The sequence below is a fragment of the Strongylocentrotus purpuratus genome, unplaced genomic scaffold (genome assembly GCF_000002235.5).
Source record: "Strongylocentrotus purpuratus isolate Spur 01 unplaced genomic scaffold, Spur_5.0 spur5_scaffold_7, whole genome shotgun sequence".
NCBI classification, from domain to species: Eukaryota; Metazoa; Echinodermata; class Echinoidea; order Camarodonta; family Strongylocentrotidae; genus Strongylocentrotus; species Strongylocentrotus purpuratus.
The window spans coordinates 14,788,579-14,813,598 of NW_022145613.1; the positions used below are offsets into that span (position 1 = coordinate 14,788,579).

At 36.2% G+C, this 25,020-nt stretch overlaps 1 protein-coding gene across 3 annotated transcripts in view; it reads right to left on the reverse strand.

Annotated features, from left to right (window-relative positions):
• The window catches only part of ago1b (protein argonaute-2), a 35,087-nt gene extending 14,088 nt beyond the window's left edge, over nucleotides 1-20,999 (reverse strand). Inside the window, exons 1-17 of one of the 3 annotated variants that reach the window (XM_011665315.2) lie at nucleotides 20,841-20,999; nucleotides 15,482-15,854; nucleotides 14,213-14,333; nucleotides 13,480-13,661; nucleotides 12,342-12,478; nucleotides 11,593-11,727; nucleotides 10,891-10,996; nucleotides 9,854-9,937; nucleotides 8,485-8,548; nucleotides 7,227-7,298; nucleotides 6,755-6,802; nucleotides 5,986-6,108; nucleotides 5,526-5,671; nucleotides 4,328-4,512; nucleotides 2,440-2,599; nucleotides 1,098-1,188; nucleotides 199-393 (exon numbers count right to left, since the gene is read on the reverse strand). In XM_011665315.2, the coding sequence (XP_011663617.1) occupies nucleotides 199-393; nucleotides 1,098-1,188; nucleotides 2,440-2,599; nucleotides 4,328-4,512; nucleotides 5,526-5,671; nucleotides 5,986-6,108; nucleotides 6,755-6,802; nucleotides 7,227-7,298; nucleotides 8,485-8,548; nucleotides 9,854-9,937; nucleotides 10,891-10,996; nucleotides 11,593-11,727; nucleotides 12,342-12,478; nucleotides 13,480-13,661; nucleotides 14,213-14,333; nucleotides 15,482-15,854; nucleotides 20,841-20,877 (2,259 nt within the window). In that variant the 5' untranslated portion in view covers nucleotides 20,878-20,999. 3 annotated transcript variants of the gene reach the window in all.
• Nucleotides 21,000-25,020: the final 4,021 nt, after the last annotated feature.

Sequence of the window (25,020 nt, forward strand, 5' to 3'; positions counted from 1 at the left end):
CCAGAACCTTACAGTATACACAAATACTTATATGCTAGACAATCAACCTTTTCTGATCAATTCCACGTTTCTTTCACAATGCAATCGTATGACCAGAATTGGTCTTTATCTACACAAAGTCACAATGAAACATTTGATGTTTCGTTATCGACATCAGGCAGCAAACTTGCGCTTCGCACAGTCCACTTCAATACCCACCTGTAAGAATTGTCCTTCGCTGACCCCATCCCTGTACATGATGATCCTGGCCGGTTTAAATCTGGTTGACCGATAGAATTCCATCAGGAGTTCCCTGACCATTCCCATCAGGTCCTGGATGATCTCCACCCGGTGATTCTGGACTCGCACACTGGCACAATAACGGCTTGGATGGCCGTCCATACTACCCACAACCTGTCAGGAGAACGCACAGATTTTGTTTATTGAAGCCCTAAAAAAGTTGTGCTTCAAAATGATCAAGAAGGGCCTCAACAAAGTACAAATCTTTGAGTGACCGGTTTTACCATACTCCAATAGACTGTAGTGTTATGAAAACTGTTATGAAAAAGCAAAATTTGGTTTCAATTTCCAATCATAAATATCTTGATAATCAGACAGGCGATCGGCTTGTAAAAGTCGTGGGTTTCCTGGCTGACCTAAAGGTTTATAATTATCATTGCAGCATGAGCTAAATCCAGGATTTTGTTTCAGAATCTGAGACAAAGTTACCGGATCCCTTTAAGGTCGTTTTGCAAAAGGTGGTAGAGTAAATTTCCACTTGACACCTCAGCCATACTGCCAAACTGACACCAAAGCGACTCCAAAGTGACTCCACAACCACTGATTCTTGGCCACATTTTACACAAAGCTCCAAAATTATGTAAGAAACAAGACCATTTTTTTCTTGGGAGGGGGGAGGGACTGTAATGACCATCAACCATTATACTTGAAAATCAAATAGATAACATATACTACTATATCATATAAATGAAAATGTAAGTTTATATGCAGGGTAGCTTATATTCAACTAGGCGTTCCTTGGGATCGACATTCAGTTGAAACAGATTGTTCAGGAAGAAATTAAATTTGATTTTGGAAAAGTTTTGTCAAGAACTTACGGCAGCAATGGAAGGTTTCTTGTCATCTCCGGCCGGCGGGTGAGTGACATCTGCTCCAAGGAAGATGACCGGCTCAGCAAAGACACGAGGTCTGAACAAAAAAAGTATATGGAAAAGTTTCTGGATGATACTGGTTTGAAAGTTCTTATATCACATCGAATAGTAAAAAGTACTTGTAGTACTTGTAGTAGTTTCGATGTCTAGAGTTCAGACATCTTACTCAAACATGAATTGCAGACTGAAGTAAGCTGTGTCTGAGAAAGACGTCTAAACTCTAGACATTGAAACTGTTACAGCTAATTTCGACTATTGGATGTGATACAAGAACTTTCAAATCACTACAGTTTACATTACATTAGCATAGTCAAGAACCGGCCCCACTGAAAGAGTCAAACCCATTGGATAAGATTTGATAAGGCTTCTTCTTCTTGTACTTTTACTTGTAATCTGCAAAGGGCTATCCAGGCTATCCCAAGGATCTGAATGAAGATTACCAGTTGCGTATTGTAGGCACACTAAACAACGGATTAACACCCTACTCTTTGTGAGAAGTGTAGCACATTAACATGCCTAGGGTATGACTCCCCTACACACAGGGCCTCCGGTTAACTTGATGTCTGTGGAAGTGGAGGGTTCTCCCCTAAACCTGAGCCTCCATCAAGACCTAAGGGGAGGGAGGTGCTTACCATATTTGCAGGCGTAAAGGCCGCAGTATTTTTGGAAGAGAAAATATCAAAAAGTCTGGGTGCGGCCTTTGCGCAACAACTAAAAATTCAGCTGTCAAAACAGCACGTCCATTCGGACATATGGGACTACAATGACTATACAATGGTACAGGACATTTCTAGAAAAACTCCACACATCTTACCAACAATTTTATGTTGCATTGTTGACATTGTTGACATCTACCGGTAGATCTAGACCTACCATTACGGAGCTAGCTGCCACACAACGCAAATGCGCAAGTGCGCATCCAGCTGAAGTCACATTTTCGTATTAAACCGCACATTGTGGTAGGGGTAAATGTAGGATACCAGTACTAGCTTAAAAATCAATGAAGATTTGCTAAATTACGATCTTTTTTTAGGTAAACTTCCTGTAAATTTATAAGAATATTGATGAATTTGGTATAAGTTTGGAGAAAAAATTGTGTTCTACGAGAAAATTACGATTATTTTGTTTGGTCTGTTTGTTTTGTTTTTATTTTTGTTCAAAGTTGGGGGTGCGGCCAATGCGGCGCTGCGGCCTTATCACCGGCAAATACGGTATACATGTAAAAATGCAGGCAGAGGGGGTGGAGGTTTACATTCTGTAAAAACCTTCAATACAGGCGTACACGTACCTTATATTGGGAACCAGGATATTGTTGATACCACCCAGTTTGACGTTGATCTTGAGGCAGAGATTGGAGAGGGTTTGTGCCGTGGTTCTGTTCACATTCTTGACTTGTACACACTGTGTGGCTATACCCAGCAGAGTGTCACCAACTCGCTTCACTTCAGCTGTGGAAATATCAAAAATTAGTTGTATTGAGTTTGAGTTTATTTATTTATACACAGTAAAAGCCCGAAACAGTTCGCAGACTGGTTTCAATCAGGGCCGTGTCAATAAAAAAAAAACATAATCATGACATATAAACAAAAGTAATATAACACTAACAAATTCACAATTGAAATAAGTAATTCTCATCATAATCTGTTTGCATATATATATATATTAGATAGCTTAGACAGATACCGAGATGTGATTGGTCCAGAGCTCGTCACGTGATATCAATTGCGAGGATCCAAATTGTTATATTTTCCTGGCCGGTCACTTTTCAGTGTTATATTTTACCGGCTGGTGAAATGAATATATTTTTAATCAATGCATGTCGCCCTCTTGAGGACTGTATGTCACCAACTACATACATTACACCATTATCAAGGGCCATTTTATTTTTTCAATATTTTTTTTTCATGAATTTTTTTTTTTCCCAAGAAATTTTTTTTTCCACATTTTTTTTTTCCCCAAAAAATGCTTTTTTGGGTAAATTTTTTTTTTTAATAATTTTTTTTTGTTTCCCGAAAAATGCTGTTTTTTTTGCTAATGCTAATTTTTTTTTTTTTTTTTTTTTTTTAACCCCAATTTTTTTATTTTTTTTCCGTAATTTTGATTGTCTCCGAAAAAAAAAAAAAAAAAAATTCGGGCTAAAAAAAATATGGACCCCCCCCCCCCCCCACAAAAAAAAAAACCCAAGGCTATCTAATATAACAGTTATTGACTGGCAGGGGGTATATAACATTCTTTGGACCTGAAGGGAGTTATATTTTCCCTCGTGACCATATTTTCCCTCAGCGCTGCGCGCTTCGGGAAAATATAACCACTTGGGAAATATAACTCCCTTCAGCGGTCCAAATAATGTTATATTACACCCCCTGCCAGTCAATAACTGTATAATATATATATATATATAAAGTAAAAACAAAAAGTATAACAAGATTATAAATAAGTTAACAAAATATTATGTATTTACGTTAAATATTACATAATCAAACTTTAAAACAATAAACAATAGAGAACAAACATAATGTAGAATGGGTAATAATTATGAATTTAAGACAAATGCGTATTCCATATTGTGTAGAAGTAAAATGAAGTATGGAATAATAATAAATACTTAAGAGCATTATGAATATGGATCAGTTAAATACTACATATATAATTGTTTTTGTTTTTAAAGAGACAGAAACTGATATCGTATTGCAAAGATCAAATTGCACACGATTAGACATTTAAAACATATTGCTTAGGAGTAATATAGGATAAATAAGAATGATAAATAGGTTGAAATTATGAACATATGTATACAAATATAAAACCTTAAAAACAAACAACAACAATTAATGGCTTGGTGATTGCTACAGAGGTGTCTAATTTTTCATACCTGCTTCATGAATATATTTTGTGTCCCAATAACTGGTTTTTCATTACCGTATTGTTTGTTAACAGTAATCTCTGTATTTAACTTTTTACAAAGAAATGAAACCACTTTTTAATGTCAAGAACAGCAAGCTTTCTTTGTCCAAAAACATGATGATGATCATCAACATCATTATCAACATCATTATCCTCATTATCATCGTCGCATCAGCATCATAATCATCATTATATCCACCGCCACCACCACCACCACCGCCACCACCTTCATCACCATCCCTTTCATCACCAACACCAGCAAATTAACTCACCATAGACAGGGGTTTTACCAGGCAGCACCACCACGATCAGCTGCAGTCCTTTGTACGTTGACTTGAGGTGCCTGAACATGGGTTCCACCTGATCGGCGCCCACGGCGTACTTGCAGAAGCACGGCTGTCCCATGATGGGCATCCCCGCATCGTTGGAGATCTTCTGGAGCTGTGCTGTGAACGTCCTGCAGAAATGGATCATCAAAGGAATTTTAGAGATCACACAAGGGATGGTCAAATTAAATCAGGGGGGCGTTTCACAAAACTTGTCATCAGTGACAAATGACAGATTTTGTTATAAGCTACTGAAATCCTTGCTTCAGATTGGTTATCAGCAGATTTGTCACTGATTTTTTTTTCTTCATGTGTCATTGATGCATTGAAAAGAGGCTTTGTGAAACAGGTCCCTGAATCATGTTCATGAGCTATGGATTGGGAATAAAAACTGCAATGTTAGAACACACCATACCAGCATAAAAAGTAATTTAGATTTTGAAGTATGAAGTATCACAAGTTTTGCATAGTTTGGGAAAGAGTTGAAGGGCGCTTTAAAAACAAGATGTCGTTTCACTGCACAAGCCATAAATGTTACAGCTATTTTGCAGATACTGTTCAGATCTACCAGATATCGTTACCAATTACACGAAAATACAAGAAATAATGATCCTCTGTACACATATAAATTGTTTTACGATTTTGTTTTCCCCCTTAGGGCTTTGTCAAGTAATGATTTTATGTTTCCTTTGAAAATGTTGTATGCATCAACAGCTGTGTATCTTTCACAAGTCCTAGAAGGATAAAGAGTTGCGAAACTAGCCCTGAAATAGCAAGAACAAAATACTGCATTATCTGGCAGTACCTGTTCATATCTGGCACTATTGGTGGCATATCCATAAAAAAGCAACAATCTTTGTGGCTATTTCATGGATGGAAAGTAGATATGAACACAAAGCTCTGCTTTTCAGTGAATCCCTCCATTTCCACAGGTTTATCAACAAACTTTTAAAAACAATTATAGTGGACATTTATGTACATGTATACTTTCTATTTCATAACTTTAAACCATGTAAAAGGTATAATATTATTGAATATTGAATTGTATATCTGATTTCTTGTAAAAATTCCTGTTGGTAATGAAAAATAAAACTGAAACTGAAACTGATAATTATAAAAATTTATATAATAATTGCCTCCTTACCTGAGAGCTTCTTCCCTACACTGGTGCTGTGGTGCGAAGCAGGCGATGGCCCAGACTCGGATCTCGACACCAGTATGGAACTGCTTGCCTCTCATGTCCCATACCCCTTGGGCAGGGATTGCCTGAGTCTTGTTTTGCTGCGACATCTATAGACATAAAAACACCCAAACTCTATGATTCTGTTTTTTAATAAATGTAATACTTCATGGGAGAAAATTTCAATTGTTTAAACATATTTGTGGCTTACACCCAGTAAATAAGATTGATTGATTGATCTGTAATTGAAAAACAAGTCAGAAAATCTTGGAACCAGCGAGATTTGAACCTGCCATCTACTGCTGCCATCTTTATACTATAATTCTGAATTTGCCAACATTGAGATTTTCTCAAGCAGATTTGACACGATTTGCTCCGACACTGTAAACTACAATTAGGAGGCTCATCCTTAATATATAGCTACCTTTCCGCCGTACTGGATCTTCGGAGCGGGTAGAACTCTGCCCTCTATGGTGACCATGTCATTACTGATACTCAGACCAAACTGTCGGACGTAGCGGTCATTGTTGAAGTTGGCTTTATGCACCTATGTAGGAAGTACGAGCACATTGAAGCATGACCGATGATATACTTACGTGTCCATGGAACAGATTGTAATATTTGACAGATTGACAAAAACTCCATTTAAAGCCCCTCTGTACTAGTTTGGCCAGGAGGGATTAGACCACCTGGCGTGATCACAGGTGTTTATCTCATCAACTCAGCTCTCAATTAACATAAGAAAAAGAGGATCAATGGGATTCCGCTTAGGCATTGTTGGCTGTATATAGGGCGCAAGTAGCTTTAAGTAATGCAGTGGGGCTTAAGTAGGTTTATGGCAACTAAGAAAAAAAGAGTGACTCAAATATCTAGAAATTCTGATGAAAATGATTGGCACCATCTTTCAAACTTAAAACTGCAGGTAGTTTAGACCTCCCCAGATGTGATAACTAAAATTTCTGGACACAGTAAAGCGTGCCTGTCTCTTTTATATTTCATACAGGTTTGTTAAATTGATGTTTGCTATTATGGAATATAATCTGTATCAAGATAAACAATTACAAATGTAAATAAAATTGTATTTCTGATGCACTTTGTAAACTTGATGGGCACTGTAAGGGTCAACATTCTATAAAAACTACACCACAAGACGTTTTACATATTCCTGTTTAACATTCTCATCTTGCACTTACCAAATTCTTGATCTCCTTTTCTCGATCAGGGGCAGACCTTGCAGTGGCCTAATGAAGAAAAAGAAAATCACAAAAATTATTTACAACACTGTGCTACAAACTTCTTTTCAACGATTGCAGATATTTGTTTACTTGTGGTCACCAAAGATAGCTTTTTAGCTTCTTACTGGCTTGTCCATTACCCCCCTCTCTCTCTCTCTTTAGACTACAGTTAAATGAATATCTGTACATACACTTATAACTGAATTATTCATATCCCTTGTAATTTTTTGTTTGTTTTTGTAACTCAAGAATGAAAGATGGAGTGGTTGAATTAATATGTCACATTCTCAAGCAACATAACTCATGATACCCTGGAATTTTAACAACATTATCAGGAAAAGATTCAAAGTCATTCACTTTCTTTTGGTTCATCATGTAATTCAAATAGGCATGATTCAACATATTCTCAAAGGGTTCAAGTTAATCAAACCTTGATCATTGTGGAGGTCTGCATATCCGTCAGTTTCTTGATACAGCGCTGCCCAGCAACGATGTTGCAAACCTGTCAGGAAAATAATTAGAAATATTCCTAAAAAATCAGCATCCAATAGCCCTAGTACTTTGGTGGTTTATAAATTACATTTGTATTCACACAGTATTTCTCTGCTATTATGAATAATCAGATAAAATACTTTTTAACTTCTGCATCTCATATTACAACAGTGAGAAACAAAAAGTCATATTAACAGTTATATTTTCTTACCAAGGTCTCAAATTTAGAAGCTACATGCATCTCTTCCCAAAAGCATAAACAAAACCAAATGTCTTAAAATATCTTTAAGATAAACTTGAGTTCTGGTAATGCGATTGTATTGTGAAAGAAAATGTGTGGAATGGATCAGAAAAGTTGATCATATAGCATATAAGTAATGGTGTGTAATGCAAGGTTCTGGAGTCATCAAAATCATCATAAATTTGGCAGAGTCTTGGTAAAGTAACAATCACTTACACAGAAAGAGGTATATGGGACAACACACAAGGAGTCCGGGCTAGTACTACCCTGATTTCCTTATCTTTCTATGCTCATTACTCAGCCAGTATAAATTTTCTTCCAAAATTGTTTGGCACATGACATTTATTTGTAACCTTGAACATTCAGTGTAAGTTTCATTAGATTCTGTGCAAATTCATTTTCTTTTTTACCAGAACTCAAGTTTATCTTTAATGTATAAAATGTATACCTGCACATTTCCAACTCAGAACTTAGTTGTAACATGCAGGCCTCTTCAAGTTTGCCTGACCATTTATCTAAATTTCCTTTAACATTCAGAATCATAAATCCTCTGATTTGATTACTGGTAGGAATTATTAATGAGTGATACTGGAATGATGCATTGTTTAAAAGGGGTATTGCATACCTCCAGACATAGAAAGGTGTGATGCTACCTATGGAAAGGGATCTAAAAAACACACACCTAGAGAGTGGTGAAGTGTGACGTCATCAAAATTCTATTTTTAGAATTTCTCAAGTTTTTCTTCATTTTCCAAAAAAGCATCAAAAATATTGTCCAAATGTCGAATACCAATGCTTTTTTGGAAAATGAAGAAAAAATGAAGAAATTCTAAAAATAGAATTTTGATAACTTCACTGCTTCGGTACTCTATACTCCCTCAATGGTATAATCTATACAAACTATTTACTACAGTGAAACTGGAATGGTCCATTGTTTAAGAGGGGTGTTACATACCTCCAGAGGTAGGTAGGTGTGGCGCTGCTCCTGTCCAACCTGCAGACAGGGGAGATGAGGGTATCTAAGAAAAAAAAAGGGGGGGGGTAAAAAATGGCAATTAATCTTTCAAAGTGCAACTTGTTTACATACATGTACAGGCAGAAAATAAACAGGCAGAGGGTATGTGTGGTGGTGGTGGTGGTGGTGGCGATGGGGGACTGATATTTCTTGCTCAAATTTCAAATCATGTTTTTACATTTTGTGATTATTGAAGCAAAGCAAGAAGAATGTTCTATAATTTTATTACAGTGAAAGTATAAATTTGTTAATAATAATCAGAGTTACAGATAAGCTACACAAATTATATAATAGACCGCGTCACTGTTTGAGTATGAGGTGATGTTTTTCCAATCAAATATTGATATTACCAAAGTTACAATGGAGAGGGGGGGGGGGCAGGCAATTGCTGAGGGAGCATCAAACTAGATGGAATTTTGACTGCGCGCAGTCAAAAATGATGCCTCCGCCATAGAGCAACTTTACAAACCAAAACGGAAGCAATTTTTAAAATTCAAGTTTGATTGTAATCCATCTGTCGGTTTTAATAATAATGCATTCACAAGCTATTTATAGTCATACATAATGAGCCCCATGACCTTTGACCTGATGACCCTAAATCTAATCAGTTAATTGGCTCTGCAAGATACATATATACATGTCTTGAGTTTGATAGTAATCTGTCTATTGGTTCTCATTATAATGCGATCACAAGCTATTTGTGCATACATAATGAGCCCTGTGACCTTTGACCTCGTGACCCCAAAATATAATCAGTTCATTGGCTCTGTTAGATACATACATGACCCAAGTTTGGCAGGAATCCATTGACCGGTTCTTGAGATAACGCGATCACGAGCTATTTTTGTAGACATAATGAGCCCTGTGACCTTTGACCTCGTGACCCCAAAATCTAATCAGTCCATTGGCTCTGTTAGATACATACATGACCCAAGTTTGGCACGAATCCATCGATCGGTTCTTGAGATAACGCGATCACAAGCTATTTTTGAATACATAATGAGCCCTGTGACCTTTGACCTTCGACCTCGTGACCCCAAAATCTAATCAGTTCATTGGCTCTGCAAGATACATACATGATCCAAGTTTAGAGAGAATCCATCAATTGGTTCTTGAGATAACGCGATCATGAGAACGGGACGTACGGACGGACGGACAACCAGAAAACATAATGCCTCCGGCTACTTTGTAGCGGAGGCATTAAAATATAAGAGACAAACAAATCACACATAGACCCCCTTGCTTCCTAAAATCTGATGTTAAGTTTGCCGAATTGTTTGGTAAATCAAAATTCATTACGTTAACTTACTGCAAGATTCTGTTATGCCTTTCTTTGAAGTATTTGGCCACTGTACACTCCACAGTCTGCCCATTCTCAAGCTGCCAAGGGAATCTATTATTACATTAAAATAAACAAAAAAAAAAAAGATACAATAGTGCTTTCAACTTGATGATATTTCTTCCTACAGTGAAACATGTGTGTACAGATTGCCCAAAGGGAGCAAAAAAAAGCAGTCTTTATGAACACACAAAGAATTCCTATACAGGTCCCCTTCATACATGTTTCAATGGAAAATACTGTTCTAAAAAAATATTATATTTTTTATATATTTTTGAAGACAGGTAGTCTTTCTAAACAGGTGGTTACCATTAAAAGCAGATATAATTTTATTTGTGTTACACTTGGGAAAACAAAGAAATACACTTTAACTGTAACAAGAAAACACTAGAACACATAATTTAATACCCAAAGTTGTGATAAAGTCACTACTTTCTTAATCTACATATATACCAAGCTACTCTTTTTGTGCTGAAACCATGACTTCATTAACATCCCATAGTCATGCATTTAAAACTTGATAATGACATCTTAAAAACAAGAAATGCAACATTATCAGAATTTCACACACTTTTAACTCATGAAATCAAGAAAGTTAGGGCAAATTTGCTACATAGCTTTTTTAATGTGTCATATCTTCCGCAAATCCAAGCTGCAAATGTCTTTGATATAAATGTGAAATAACACTGCTAAAAAAGAATTTGTACAATTCTTAAACTGCAATATATATATTTTAAGAAAAAATATATATAAACTGTTATTTCCCTTTGCAACAGTAAGACTTAGAACTGATAACATTTTAATCCTAGTATGACCCAACACAATATTGATTGCGCATATTTGCCTTGAATTTGAAAACTCTTCTCCAAGAACTTTCAGAGATCCAGCTTGTTAAAAACAAGACATCTTTCTCTAACCAATCCATGCAAATCATGGCGACCCTCTGGTACGTTTGCCTCTTGTAGGACCTCGTAAGAGCAGTTGTAAAATTATTTAAAAAAACTCACGTTTGGGTTTGAGCAGGTCTCTTGGTCACATTGCACACTCTATATTTCCGCCTCATGTTTCCACAGTGCGTTATTTCAATTTTTAGGCCTGGAAGCGAAAAAGAACCTAGGTGTAAAATTTAACATTTAAAAACAAAATTTAACTGTTCAAATATTGATTGCCTACATCTGCATAGCTCCCTCTGAATAATAAAATGATATGTCAACGGAGAAATTTCACAATTTTATCATCAAATACAAGTTATTATCATGAAAAGAAAAGAAAAAGTTAAATATTTACGTAGTTTTAAAAAAGTATTCATGTATGTCTACTTTAATAATTCTGTCATTTATTTTCTTCAATGCTTGAGAACCTTAATCTTATGATGCACATGAAGCAAAATGAGATGGTACTTAAAGACATGTTTCAGGCTGATTTCTCTTCTACTACCACTAACAACCTCCTTGAAATGAAACATTTGGGACCTCACATATTATGACTTATCAATATTCAAATATTAATTGTGTATAATTTTCTTCTTCTTCAGAATTATATATATCAAATAAAAATTCCATCGTCGCAGTCTTACTATGTAATTCCCATTGGAATACAATTGAAAAGTACATGTATTTACAAGTTAAAAGTACAATAGTCTTAGAACCATGACATTATATATTTTGAAATATCATTAAAACTCTATAGGTCTAAAGGTATCCCCTCACCTTTGATCTCTTTGGTGAACTTTACCCTCTGCGAGTCCGATAGAGGGCGCCGTTGTTCTGAGATGTTCTGGATATCCAAGACCTCACACAGGAAGTCTATGACGGACTGAGCATTGTAAAATGCAGTCGCCGATACTGTAGTCAAAATTGAAAATCAATAAAATCAATACAAAATCAATATGATACATGTAAATAGGCTAGTTTTTATCAATATTCCATTTGGTCAATAGCCTATTAATATTGTCATAGAAAACTGCAAAGAGATCAAGCCTGCATCATCTACTTCAGTGCAGAAATAAGATGAGACCTTTTTAATCTATTCAATCAGACAATGTGAAAATTCTGGTTTTCTTCCATGCCCTATTAAAGGATACAGAAGTAAAGAGTACTTTTATTTCTGACTTTTCTGTAAAGTGAGCTACCCCGGTACTACATTTTTACTACGAAATATACACAGATATCAGTTTAAAATATTTTAAACTAAATTACATGGCTTTGGGCAATATAATTATAACTTGGGGAATTTAGTCTCATATATCCCTCAATTCCATTCACTATCATATGATTACAGATAATGATCAGATTATATTAAACATGTGTATTGATAATGAAGACAATGGTAATGCGACAAATATATAATTGTTTCATGATTACAAGCTGTAATAACACTGAAACTGATAGCATCCAATAAAATCAAAATAATAAAAGGAATCGTCATTGTCCTAATACTGTAAGAAGCATTCACATACCATCTATGTTGAGCATCATTTTCCACATGGAGGGCCTGACACTCTGATGGAATCCAAACCACACCTCTCTACCGCCACCGAGGGGATGGAAGTATTCCTCTGGGGGCGAGAAGAAAGATCGCCCTACCGGAGTATACCTGGAAAAGGAAGACGGCGGGGACAGAGATCAGAGATGGAAAATACAGGTCTTAGGAACACGAGTCACCTGTTTGATGAATTTGTATAGCACAGCTACCTGCTATAAGAACGCATACCGGTACTCCGCTTTACTTTAATCAAAGTCACTCTAGTACATGTACCTGCTTGAGCACCACTTGCACTCAACAAGGGAACAGACTTCAGCGAATGATTAAGTTGATTTTTAATAAAGATTTCAATATATATAGAAATATACATATATATGTATTCAGTAAAGCTTTTTTTTCAGGTATGCAAGAGTTAGACATTGTAAAAAGAGTCAATCTTTCAGATATCTATTTTGATCAATTAAAGATCAATAAATTCCTAAAAAGAATGACATGATTCTATTCTGAACAATTCATAAAAGAATAAGTTACTCTAAAAGAGGGTCAATTCCATTCTGTTGAAGAGGGGTGTCTTATACCTCATTGGTGGGAGATATCAGACTTCTTTAAGTGCATTTCTGATCTGAGTATTGATCACTCTATCCACTCCCTGATAAGGTAACATTTTATCCTACTCTAATAAAGTAAAAATGCTACTTTCCCAATTCATCACACACATATCATTGAAGAGGATCAACTCCATTCTGCTGCAGAGGGGTGTGGTGCCTTGCTGAAAGGAGATGTCTCATGATTCAGTGCAGATTCTGTAACAAATCTGAGTCTTTTAAAAACCTTTCTCTTACCCCCACCAGATTACATTTTTACCATACCCTCAGTAAAAATGGTACTTCCTTAATGTACAATGTACCCACACTCGATACACAGGAGGGTCAACTCCATTCTCTTGCAGAGGGGTGTCTTACCTCATTGATGGGAGATGTCTCATGATTCAGTGCAGATTCTGTAATGAATCTGAGTCTTAAACTCCCTGTCAAAAAATGGTACTTCCTCAATGTACCCATAATCAATACACAGGAGGGTCAACTCCATTCTGCTGCAGAGGGGTGTCTTACCTCATTGATGGGAGATGTCTCATGATAACATCCAACGCTTGTATTGCATCGTATGGCATGTGCTCGACCTCTCCCTTCAGCGCAGACTCCAGCAGGGACAGACTCACTTTCCCGACGTATCGGATCTGAGTCTTGAAAACCCTGTCCTTCCCCTCGCCAGGCAATGTAGCTTCAAGTTCAACCTACGAGGGAGACATTTCATTTCATGTCACTGACGATCATATCAAAAACACTTGTAACAATAAGGGGATTAGATAAAGAAGATTATATTACATACTTAACTCATCTATTCTCTCACCTATATCTGAATGTATGATTTTTATATTGAGTAGTTAATTTCTGTTTTCTTTTATTTTCTTGGTAGAAACAAAATATTTATGTTCAATGTAGATACACTGCAGGTCAAATATGTATAAAAACTAAAAAGGAATTTTGCAGATAGAGTAAAAGAGAGAAAGACAGAGACTGAAAGAGAGAGAGAGAGAGAGAGGGAGAGAAAAGGGGGGGGGGAGAAAGAGAGAGAGAGAGAGAGAGAGAGAAAGAGAGAGAAAGGGAGAAAGAATGCTTCAAAAATAAGGACCACCGAAACATACAAAATGTAAAAAAAGGTCTCAGAAAAGCAAAATGATAAACATGTTATAGATAAAAAATAAACACAGAAAAATACAACAGAGGATGTTAATGTTTTCATCTAAAAAAAAAGAAAAGACACAGACACACAAAAAGGACTTACCCTTTCATTTTCAAGAGGTAGCTGCTCCTTGGTGTACATGTTCCTCCTCCCGTCAAACACTGGAAGATTGTTCTGGAAGTATCTGGCCTTGTATGCATTCACCAATGTGTCAATCACATCCCTAGTAACGAAAAGAAAGACTACCGTAAGTAATAATATTGACGCCTTCAGACTGAGGGAATGACCAACAAATATCCCAGGTAAAATGGGCCTGTCTTCATCATGGGCAGAAATGTGAATTTGATGACCTTATTTGCATAAATTACCATAAATATGCAAATGAGTGAATTTTTCAAAAATTTGAAATTACCATAGTATTTTATACACTTCACTTGACATGCATGCAAATTTTCGTGGCGATCGGCGGTGAAACGGCTGAGATCTTAGGGGGGGGGTCAAATTGACCCCCCCCCCCCCAGTAAAAACCTGGTCTGAAATAGCCCAGTTAAAATAGGGTTAAGTTGCAAAATAACCCGCTATTTTAACTGGCCCGATCTCAAATTAACCAGCTAATTTGCGTTTTCATCAGCCCACAGTTGCAATTAGCCTGCTATTAGGTTGAGAAAATATCCTGAGAAATCTTGGTCTTGTTTAAAAAATAGACCGCTATTTGGGAAATAGCGGCTAATTTGCGCCCGTCCGAGCCAGTTTTTGATGAGCATATCAGTCTTGTGAAGACGCAATTTTGAGCTTCAGGAAAATATCCAGAGTCTGAAAATAGCAAGTTATTTTGCAACTTCGGTCTAATCAGTCTGATGAGGAGAGGCCTTACATGTATCAGACATTTTGACAGGGTGGTCAGATGAGTTGACAAGTTTGTGATTTTTCTTTTAGAATGCAAGAAAACCTCTTATTGTAAATTTAAAGAAATCAATGTTTAGTATAATAGAGAACTTAGGGAAGAATCAATTTTCCTTTTCAATAAAAATGAAACAAACAAATGATTTTGTATAACACAAAAATGACATTTTAGTAAAAAAAAAAATTGTCTAGCTTACCCTCTGCACTAATTAATGATGGAAATTGGTTTAGTGATCAATATACATTTATTGACATACCAGAAAAAACATTTACATGTATTGTGTAAATTTCTGCCGCTCTATTCCAAGACCAAAGTTTTAGCAAACACTTCAAGCAAGATGATATTTCAAAGTGCAATTCAAGGGTAAAGTTAAACTAAGCCGGCCTGTATTTAAAGCTTTCTTGATAAATTATGATTGCTTTACTTTTTCAAATCAAAAAGAAAGACAGAAGGAAGAGATAAATTACCTATTCACCCTACGAGGGCATTTATCAGGAGTGATGGTGACGTCATAATGAAAGATTTCAATCGACGGTATCTTGACCTGGAAGTGATTAGCCCTCAGCACGATGGGACGACCGTCCTCTCCGAACCCCGGCCTGGACGGCAGGGCCACCAGGTCAGACCGGGGAGGCTGAGGGCCCCCTGGCCCCCCTGGAGGAGCAGCAGGGGCAGGTGGACCGGGTGGCCCGCCTGCGGTGATGGGCGGGAGGGTAGTCTGCCCCTGGAGGGTGGTGGCAGTCTGCTGCTGTATAGGAGCGGGGCCGGGGATGGCCTGCTGGCGAGGGGGCTGACCGGCTTGCGGGCGCTGGATAGGTGCCTGGGGGAATGGTGGCGCTCCTATTGGGGAATTATAAAAGACTTCAAATTTAGATGAAAATAAAAATAACATTTCATTTCATTTATTACATTCTCCATAAAAAACATTAAACATACAAACATGATATACAGATAAAAGATTGATTACAAGAAAAATACAAATGGAAGGAGCAAACAAAATGTTATGGGAATGTGGGGTTAACAAAAAGGCAATTAGCCTTATGAACGTCAACCCCTTAAAAAGTATACACTGTATTGTTGAGGAAAAAAAAAAGGAAAAGAAAAGCAGAGAAAACCATTACTTATTGTATTCTGAAATTTCATAAATAAACTCAACCTTGGGAATATATAATTAATGGATTAATACAAAACATTACATTTTTCATTCAAGCACCTTGCCTCACATTGCAGGAACAATTTACAGAAAGTATAGTTTAAAAAAATTACTGCTGCAAATTAGGACCCATTCACACTGTTTGTGTACCAATTTACATATGGGATTACACACTTGATTTCATATCCCACATCTACCGTCTTTCGTACTAGCACAGTTCGCATGGCTAATCATCATCAAACTGCTATTCACATAAAAAATCCATTGATACTCACAATCCACACATGAATTATTGAGTTAGTTTTGTTCATTCATTGTTATAATTTTGTTTACCGGTAATCACAGTTCAGAAATTTTCTTTCTGCCTGTGCAATAAGTGAAACATCAAGACTATATACCAGGGGAAAAAATACACGGGGGGCTCAGGGTGAACTAGTCCCCCGAAATGCCAAAAATAGCCCCCGAAAGTCATAAACGAGGCCCCAAAAATTGCATAGAGTTAAATGCAAAACAAAATAAAGAGTGCTATTTTCATGCAAGCACGTTTGAAAAGTATGTACATTGTGTGAGCAATTGGTTGCCTTTCAAATTAGAAAATTAAAACCATTTAAGGTAAAATGGTCATTATAGTACCAACAACATGAAACATAACATCTGACACACCATGAGCCCTATCAAAGGCTTAAGGCCCATGGCACAAGGTTTACAAAAAACTATGCATCACAAGTAAGATTTCATGACACAATAATTAGTTTATTGTTCATTCTTTACTACCGGTAATGGGCTTAAAGCCATCGGACTTCACAGTTCATTGGCCAATTAGAATTGGGGAAAACCCAGCTTTCCTTAGTCAAATGTGTTTGATATAGCACTGTCTGTTATGGTTTGAGGTTACTACGTGTACAAAATTTAAAACAAAGCAGTGATTACAGCCATACTATTTGAACTAAAGCCCTTTGTCTTGCACTCATCAGAGTAAATCAAAGAATGGACAGAAAGATAAAATGAAGTACATTTTTTGGTTTGAGGTTAGTGTCATGACTGTGAGGAAATGTCAAAAAGTAAATAACTTCGACTTGCCCTTTTGTAGTACCGGTACTAGTTATACTTTTTGAGAAATGTTTCACATCAAAGTATCACAAAACTGAAGCAAACTTTTGAGATATTAGTTTACATTTCATTGATTTTGAAATGTTCACAGGCTTTACTCCTCATGCCACCTTCATTTCAATACATGAAGCTAAGACAATTTTTCTAAGATGCATGGAAGCTGTTTCTTTTACTCTAACATCTAAAATCAATTAGAGAAAAATGACTGTACAAAATAATTGTTTAAAAACTAACAGTGTGCATGCATGATCTGTTGCTAGATCAGGAACTTTAGGTTGTTGTAAACAACTTAATGTGGAAAGTGTGCCTCAGATTGAAGGTAGCTTATATATAAACCTGTATGAGGTGAATAAACATATTCAGAACACAGCTCATTTTTATTCTACAGGTAGACAATAAAAACATATTTTGCTGAGTGACATGTACAGTACATTGTTGTATCAACATTGTTTGTACACATCTGTACATGAAATCAATAGAATGTACTGTTTATGATTATCAGATGAGAAAAAGGAGATTGGTTTCATATGTACATGGCTCTACATGTCTTAAGGGTTTACGAGAGCAAATCATTTCCTTCCTCAATCAAAGTAGGAAAAAAAATCAAACAAATACACAAAACTGAGTTCATAATCTATACATGTACGCTTCTTCGTAATTTGAAAATGATTATTTTACTGAACTGATTGTCAAAAGTGAAGAACATACATGTACATGTACTTATTGACATAATAAGACTATCAGTATCACACATCTCGTCGCTGTTTTCACGAAGTGACGGTAGTGAAAAAAAATTGCATTCACTTTGCGTTACGATTTTTCTCACTACCGTCACTTCGTGAAAATAGGGACGATCTACATGTATCTCACATTGGTCAAAGTAGGGGTACACAATTACACAAATGATAGTTAAAACATGTGGATAAACAATAGCACAGTGGTTGTTGTTGTTGTTGTGAGACAATGAGACATTGTTGCCCTCAAACTATCCACACAACTTGCCCACATCTTCAATTCTGCCTGCACTCTGCGATGCGATGTCAAACATGTGGCTCATCCGAACAGTACAATCATGATGTACAGCCAATAAGCAGGCAAGCTTTAAATAAAAAAAATACTGGTCTACACACCTGATTTGCGTAAATCATTGGATGACATCATGTCAGGATCCTTGTAAGATGAGTAGGACTCGGGGACATTCACATCAGACACAGGCAATCATAAATCTTCACATTCAAAATATCCATGCAATACCATTCAACTGGCCATTTGCCAAACTTGGAAGTATGGCAATCAAGGTAGCACTGGGGAAAACCCAGACATTACAAAGGGAATATCTATAGACAATACTTGTATTGGCTAAGAATGTCAAAACAGAGCCTTTTTTTTTAGAGCAAGCCATGACCTATAGGCTACAATGTAGTTGCATGGCAATCGAAAGGTGTGTAAAGGGCATGCACATCTATCGGTTCTTTTTGTTGCTGTTTTGGTCTTTGTTCTTTTCCCTTTTTTTTGCATAGAAGTGAACATTAACTTTTATCAAACATTCAAGATGTCCTTCATTTAGTTTCTCAGCATACAATCAATGAAGAAGACAACCTGGTGTCATCAAAGAGTTCAATGTTAGAGGTTAATGCTGCACATTTTCATTGTATGAGTTATTCATTGACTATTCTGCTTTTCTTTTTTTTTCATCTGCAACTTGCTAAAAAAGTTGTATTGCCCTTTGAAATCAAAACTGGGCCCAATTCTTACTCCCCCTAGCACCGTTCTTATCAAAAAAAGAAACAACGTAAGTGGCAACATAAGAAGTGAACACAAAGTTACATTAAACATCCTAGATTTTCTTCATTTTCGTTTCTTGCATGGTTGCATACAATTAATGAAGAAGATCTGATGTAATCAAGAGTTTAAGTATGCACTATTAGCACTAGATCTTACTACAATCCTGTAAGTTCAATTCTTTAGACTAGCAGTAAACTAGACTGAAAGGTACGTTCCAGTCTGTGATATCGACGGTTGTTCTGCTGAAACTGCATCTGCCTCCACTGATCGCCTCTATAGATACAGAGACTGAAGAACATGGTATGGGCAAGTGAGGCGAGGTTTTGCAATACAGTTGTGTGTGATTGCCGATCTGATCACGGCAGTTTTTCTCAAGAAAACAGGCAAATTAGCTGAAAGTAAGTCGCTATATTTTGGTGTTTTACAATGATTTTCCATGTTATTTTGAAAGTATATGAAAAATAAATCTATATTTTGATGTTTTACAATGATTTTCCATGTTAATTTGAAAGTAAAGTAAATTGATTTTCCTTCCAATCATATTTTGTAGATATCAAACTGATAAACTAAAAAATCGCTAGTATCTCCCCCCCCCCCCCCCCCCCATCCCTCTGGCCCCTTGTGCGCAAGCCGTAACAGGTACCGTCTGTGTTTGGCTATGGGGAAGGTTGACAAATATCAGTTTTATTAAAGAATTCCCCATATGCATGATCAAATTAATAGGAATCCCTTTGTAATCCACTACAGATATATCAATTGTTTTTTTGCCATTTTGAGTTAAATATTTGAATTTGAGTTTAACCGAAGCAAAAAAAAAAGGGTTTCATGAAATAAATTATATCAATCATGAATATAAAAGATTTCTTTTGCGACAGAAGGGAAGCACACCGTCTTACCTGCCTCTTCAAAATGATAAAGGGACAACTTGACAAAATGATAAAGGGACTACCAATCTCACACCAACCCTAAGCCAGACAGACGTAGACGAGGACACTTTAACCAATTTGAAATTCGCCACACCAACTCGGATGTCTATGCCAACTCATATTTCCCAAGGACTGTAAAGACATGGAACAACCTACAACAAGCAACCATCGACCAAACCTCCCCGCTCTCATTTAAAAATGCAGTTAGACCCTACTAAAGAACTGTTTTTCCAAAATGTAATCGTCCACCTTCCACCACCTCCAGTCAAAACTCTTCTTCAGAGTATTTAGGAGGAAAAGAATCCAAGATCCAAGACAGTCACCTAAAATCTAACCCTTGGCCCTTAGGCCTTACCCGGCGCTAAGCTGCTAACGCTAACCCTATGTTATCATGTTTTATCTATCTTATTAGATATCATAATCATTCTATTTATAAGCTGTAGGGTTTAGTCCCTACCCAATATTTATTTTCTTAAATTTGGGTGGCTAGCTGTCGAAAAGGAAATCTTTCCTAAACTATGATTATGAACTGCTGAATCTCTTTGTTAATGTTAGTTGTTACTTTGTATTTTACAATAAATCATCTGAATTTTGATCTATCTGCTTCCAGTACCGGCAACTATTAATTAAAGTATTTGCATCCATCATCATACAGAATACAATAGATCAACACGCATGCATATGCACACCATTCATCAAACAAGCTACCAATGAATGACCTCACTATGTATCATCAACCCACACAGCTCACCGTGTGTGTACAGCGCATGCAATCAGCTGCTAGACATTCGTCTCTCTCATTCACGATTGGAAACCATCCATTCCTCAATCAAAATGATGGAAATAACTTACCATATGGCAAATTCGGATGCGGTGGTGGCTGGTACATGATGTTATTTCAGTTTGTCGTTACTATTAGGGCCATAGTATATTGACATTGAGTTGTATTTAGAAACGAATTTAACGTTCGGACCTTGTGTGATCGCCTCTTACTCCATCTTTACGGATCTCGTATATTTGTTTACTTTCTTATTATTATTTTTAGGCGGAAGTAATAGTAGACATGAAAGGGTCAACTCTCTTACTGCACTGCGCTTGCGCAGTTCAATTTGGCGAGCTCTTCCCCTCTATCTTCAATGGCTATGCAAGCCTCTCGATCTCCCGGAGGCGCAAAGAAAGAAGATATAAGACAGAAAAAGAAAGGAAAGAAAGATATAACCGGTTGATTATTACTTTTTTCTTTCGTTTTTCCATTGCTTTTTTTTCTTTCTTTCTTTTCTTTCTTTTTCTTTTTCTTCTTTTTCTTCTTTTCTCTCTTTTTCTCTCTTTTTTCTCTTTTTTTCTCTCTTTTTCTCTCTCTTTTTCTCTCTTTGGCTGTATGTATTTTTCTTTCTTTCAAACTTCCTTCCTTTCTTTCTTCCATCCCTTTTCTCTCCTTTATTCATCTATGTGGCCGCGTCTGAGCTCCCCCTCTCTCTCTCTCTCCCCTCTCTCTGTCTGTCCCTTTCAATCCCCTTTTCTTTTTCTCTCTTCTGTGTATATTCTCCAACTGCCGTGCCCCTTTTCTTTCTTAATTCTCTTGTAATTTTCTCACTTAAAAAAAAAAAAAAAAAAAAAAAAAATTTATACATTGCATTTTGCATCGCCTGGTCATTACAAGCCCAAATGAATTCAATTTCACATTATACGCAACAATTATAGCTACTCGACAGTCGACCCAATCGCAAAGACATACATCAACCCCAATGCAACCTCAGTAAAATTAGGCCCTGTGCGGAAAAAAGCGCGATATGTTATTGTTTTTGGTAAGAGTTTAATGGCGTTCATTCAGTATTGAATATATACGCCATATCTTCAGTTTTATAAGAAAATCAGTTATACATAAGAAAACTGAGAATAAAGATTTGTAATGATATAATTAATTAGTCAGTAACGCAATTTATTAGGAGTCTCTGGATGGTTTGCAACTTCGTGTTTCTGCTTTTTTATAAGTTTAATCTGGTCAGCCCGGTTTCGATTTCATGGAAAACTAGCTTTGCGACATGTTGCATAACCCGAACATGATTTCTGCAGGTATATTTCAGATTTCAGAGGGTACAATGCAGGGTTGCCCTTGAGTAGGTTCATGAAGGTCTTTGCTAGAGTGATCTTTGAAAATGGGGTGTTGCAGTAAGTTAAATTGTCTCAGTAACATTAAACATTAAAAGAATAAAGAAATATTTCTTGGAAAATTGCGACTCATTTTTTAATACTTGGTTTCCTTTTTCATTGTTCAATTTCTCTTCAGATATTTATCGATTTCTCCATTTTCCATGAATGTAGGCCTACAGCGCCGCTCATCCGAAAATAATATCTGTACTTTCAGCTACAGAACTTATCCGTAGGAAAAAAAAACTCCGCTAGAAGCTCATCTCTTTCGATTGCATGACTGATCGTCAACGAAACGGAGTTAAGTCTTTTGTCAGCTCTGTTTGTTGCTACGTCAGGCAGCCAGTGAAAACGAATTCGTTTAACCAAATTATAGAAATGCAAGCAGTACTTTAAACAAACAGAACTTTGTTATTCCTGGCTCATTTTTCCTGATTGAGGTGTCATAATCATAAAAGGGCAGAAAATGAACTTTCTAGAAAAGTGATTTTCTCTTTGAAATTCAGATACCGCCGGCCAAATGACTTTTTGGTACCCTCTCTTCAAATTGTTTTAATGTTTGTTAAATAATATACATATGAGTTGCATCAAATGAAAGAGGAGCATATAAGCTTTACAAATACGTGTCATTCATTAATTATATTGCGATTAAGTTATGATAAAACATCGATAATTCTTGGTTTCGTTTTTTCTAGGACGCACTGTATGGTTACCGCAACGAGAAACAATAAATCTAAACAAATAAACATGACTCATGATCAAACAGCCTAAAAGAGAGTTATTTTTTTCTCTGACGTTTACTCTCTATTCCTCTCTCTCTCTCTCTCTCTCTCTCTCTCTCTCTCTCTCTTTCTTTCCGTCTTTATTTAATTCTCTCCCTTATCCCCTCTCTATATTCTTTTCACCTTTTCTCACTCTTTCCCCCCTCCCTCCCTTAATGCAGTATATTTTCCCCGACATACGTTTAGCACAGTTCACCCCAATGAACTTATACTTCCAAATTCACATCCAAATATAATCAGGAAAATTCCTCACACGAATTGAAGGAGCTAATGAAAAATAAAACGCAAAACTTTCGAAAGCTGTCTCCATCTGTTACTGAATTTATTGCATAATATTTTAAAAAGAAGCATGTAAAGATCATATACATGACCCTAATATACATTCATATAATCATGTCTGTTCTTTCATTTTACGTTTCTCATATAAATTACTTGACTCTTATGGATATACATATTTTGAAATATAAAATCATTATAATTTGGTGCTTCAACGTGGAATGTATACAATTATACTAGTACTTCTTATTATTTACATACGACAAAATGGAACTGTCGTGGCAAAATTAGAGCCAAGAAACAAGGAAGAACAACTGGTTTATCCCTAGTTATTGAAAAACCTTCAGCCAATGAAATCACGGAATCAAGGAAAAGGTTTAAGAAAGTACAAATTACGAATTGGCATTCTCTGTAGATTTTCTCTTCTCTTCCTTTCCTTCCCCTTTTCCTTAATCCCTCTAAAACACTCTGTTAGTGAGTTCGACATTTTGACGAAGAATATATCAACAGCCTTTTGAGTAAGGCTCATAGAGATATATATTAATAAGTGTTAGTAGTATATAGCTCTATGGTAAGGCTATAAACATGGCGTTTTCGAAAGCCTTCAATCGTGAAAAATTATCATTGGTTTTGGAAGTGAGGTAGAGCAATTTTCTCCTTTGTTTCTGCTTAGGCAATATGAACAAAGCACTATATAATTATCTGTATATACAAATAAATCTATGCATATGACATGTTTGATATAGACCTATACTAAATGAATACATGTACATTTTTAACGTTCGTGTCAAGGTTGAATCTTTAAAGGTCGTGTCAAGGTTGAATCTTTAGAGGTCGTGTCAAGGTTGAATCTTTAAAGGTCGTCATGATTTGAAATTCGGGGAGTGTACACTACCGACAAAATGACACAATGGTAACATCCCTAAAAAGGGTCACTCGGGAGGGGGGGGGGGGGGGGGGGGGAGGTAGGGAAACCTCTGAAGTATATTTTCCTCCCGGCCAAAGATGTCTTGAAAATTTGGTAAGGGTCACCTCGTCCATGACTAAACTTCCAGCTGACAAGAACAAAAAGGTTCTATGCCAAATCATAGGTTATGTGGGGGTGGGAGGGGGTCTTTCTAAACAAATCAGCTTGCCGAGTTCCGACAAGTCGTATTATATTGTATCACTGAATGGAAGGCACTTTTATTTTTCTACAAATTTACAACAAAAGATTATGGAAAAATAAATTCAAATATTACTTACACCATTGCTTACGGACCTCTTATTCAAGGCACAATGATTTTTCTACGAAGTTACAACAAACGATTATGGAACAATAAATTCAAATATTATTTACATGACTGCTAATAACTAATGGTGAATACAATAGATAGTACAGCTGCTAGTACTTCAACCCACAATTATTACTCTGAATAGGCACCAAATTTATTTTGCAGTTAGAATATCAGAATATTTCAATTCTGTTGTTTGAACTGAATAAATACAAAAAATCTTATTTGCATTTGGCAGAGATTCTTTAATTTTTCAATATAGTACTTAATGATATATATTTTGTACAATATCCGTCAACAATCTCTCATGAAAAGAATCATGTATAGAATACTCTATTTCAATCTGAATTGCTAACAAATATGAAAGACATCTTAGTAAGCTACATGTATGTAAATTGGCCTGCCAATATAGTCCATAGTAAAAAAAAACAAAAAAAAAAAAAACAAAAAAAAACAGAAAAGTAAAAAAGGATTAATAAGAAATAGAGAATGAATGTAAGAATAAAGAAAGAGGAGAAGAAGAACAAGGAGAGGAGGAGGAAGTAGTAGTAG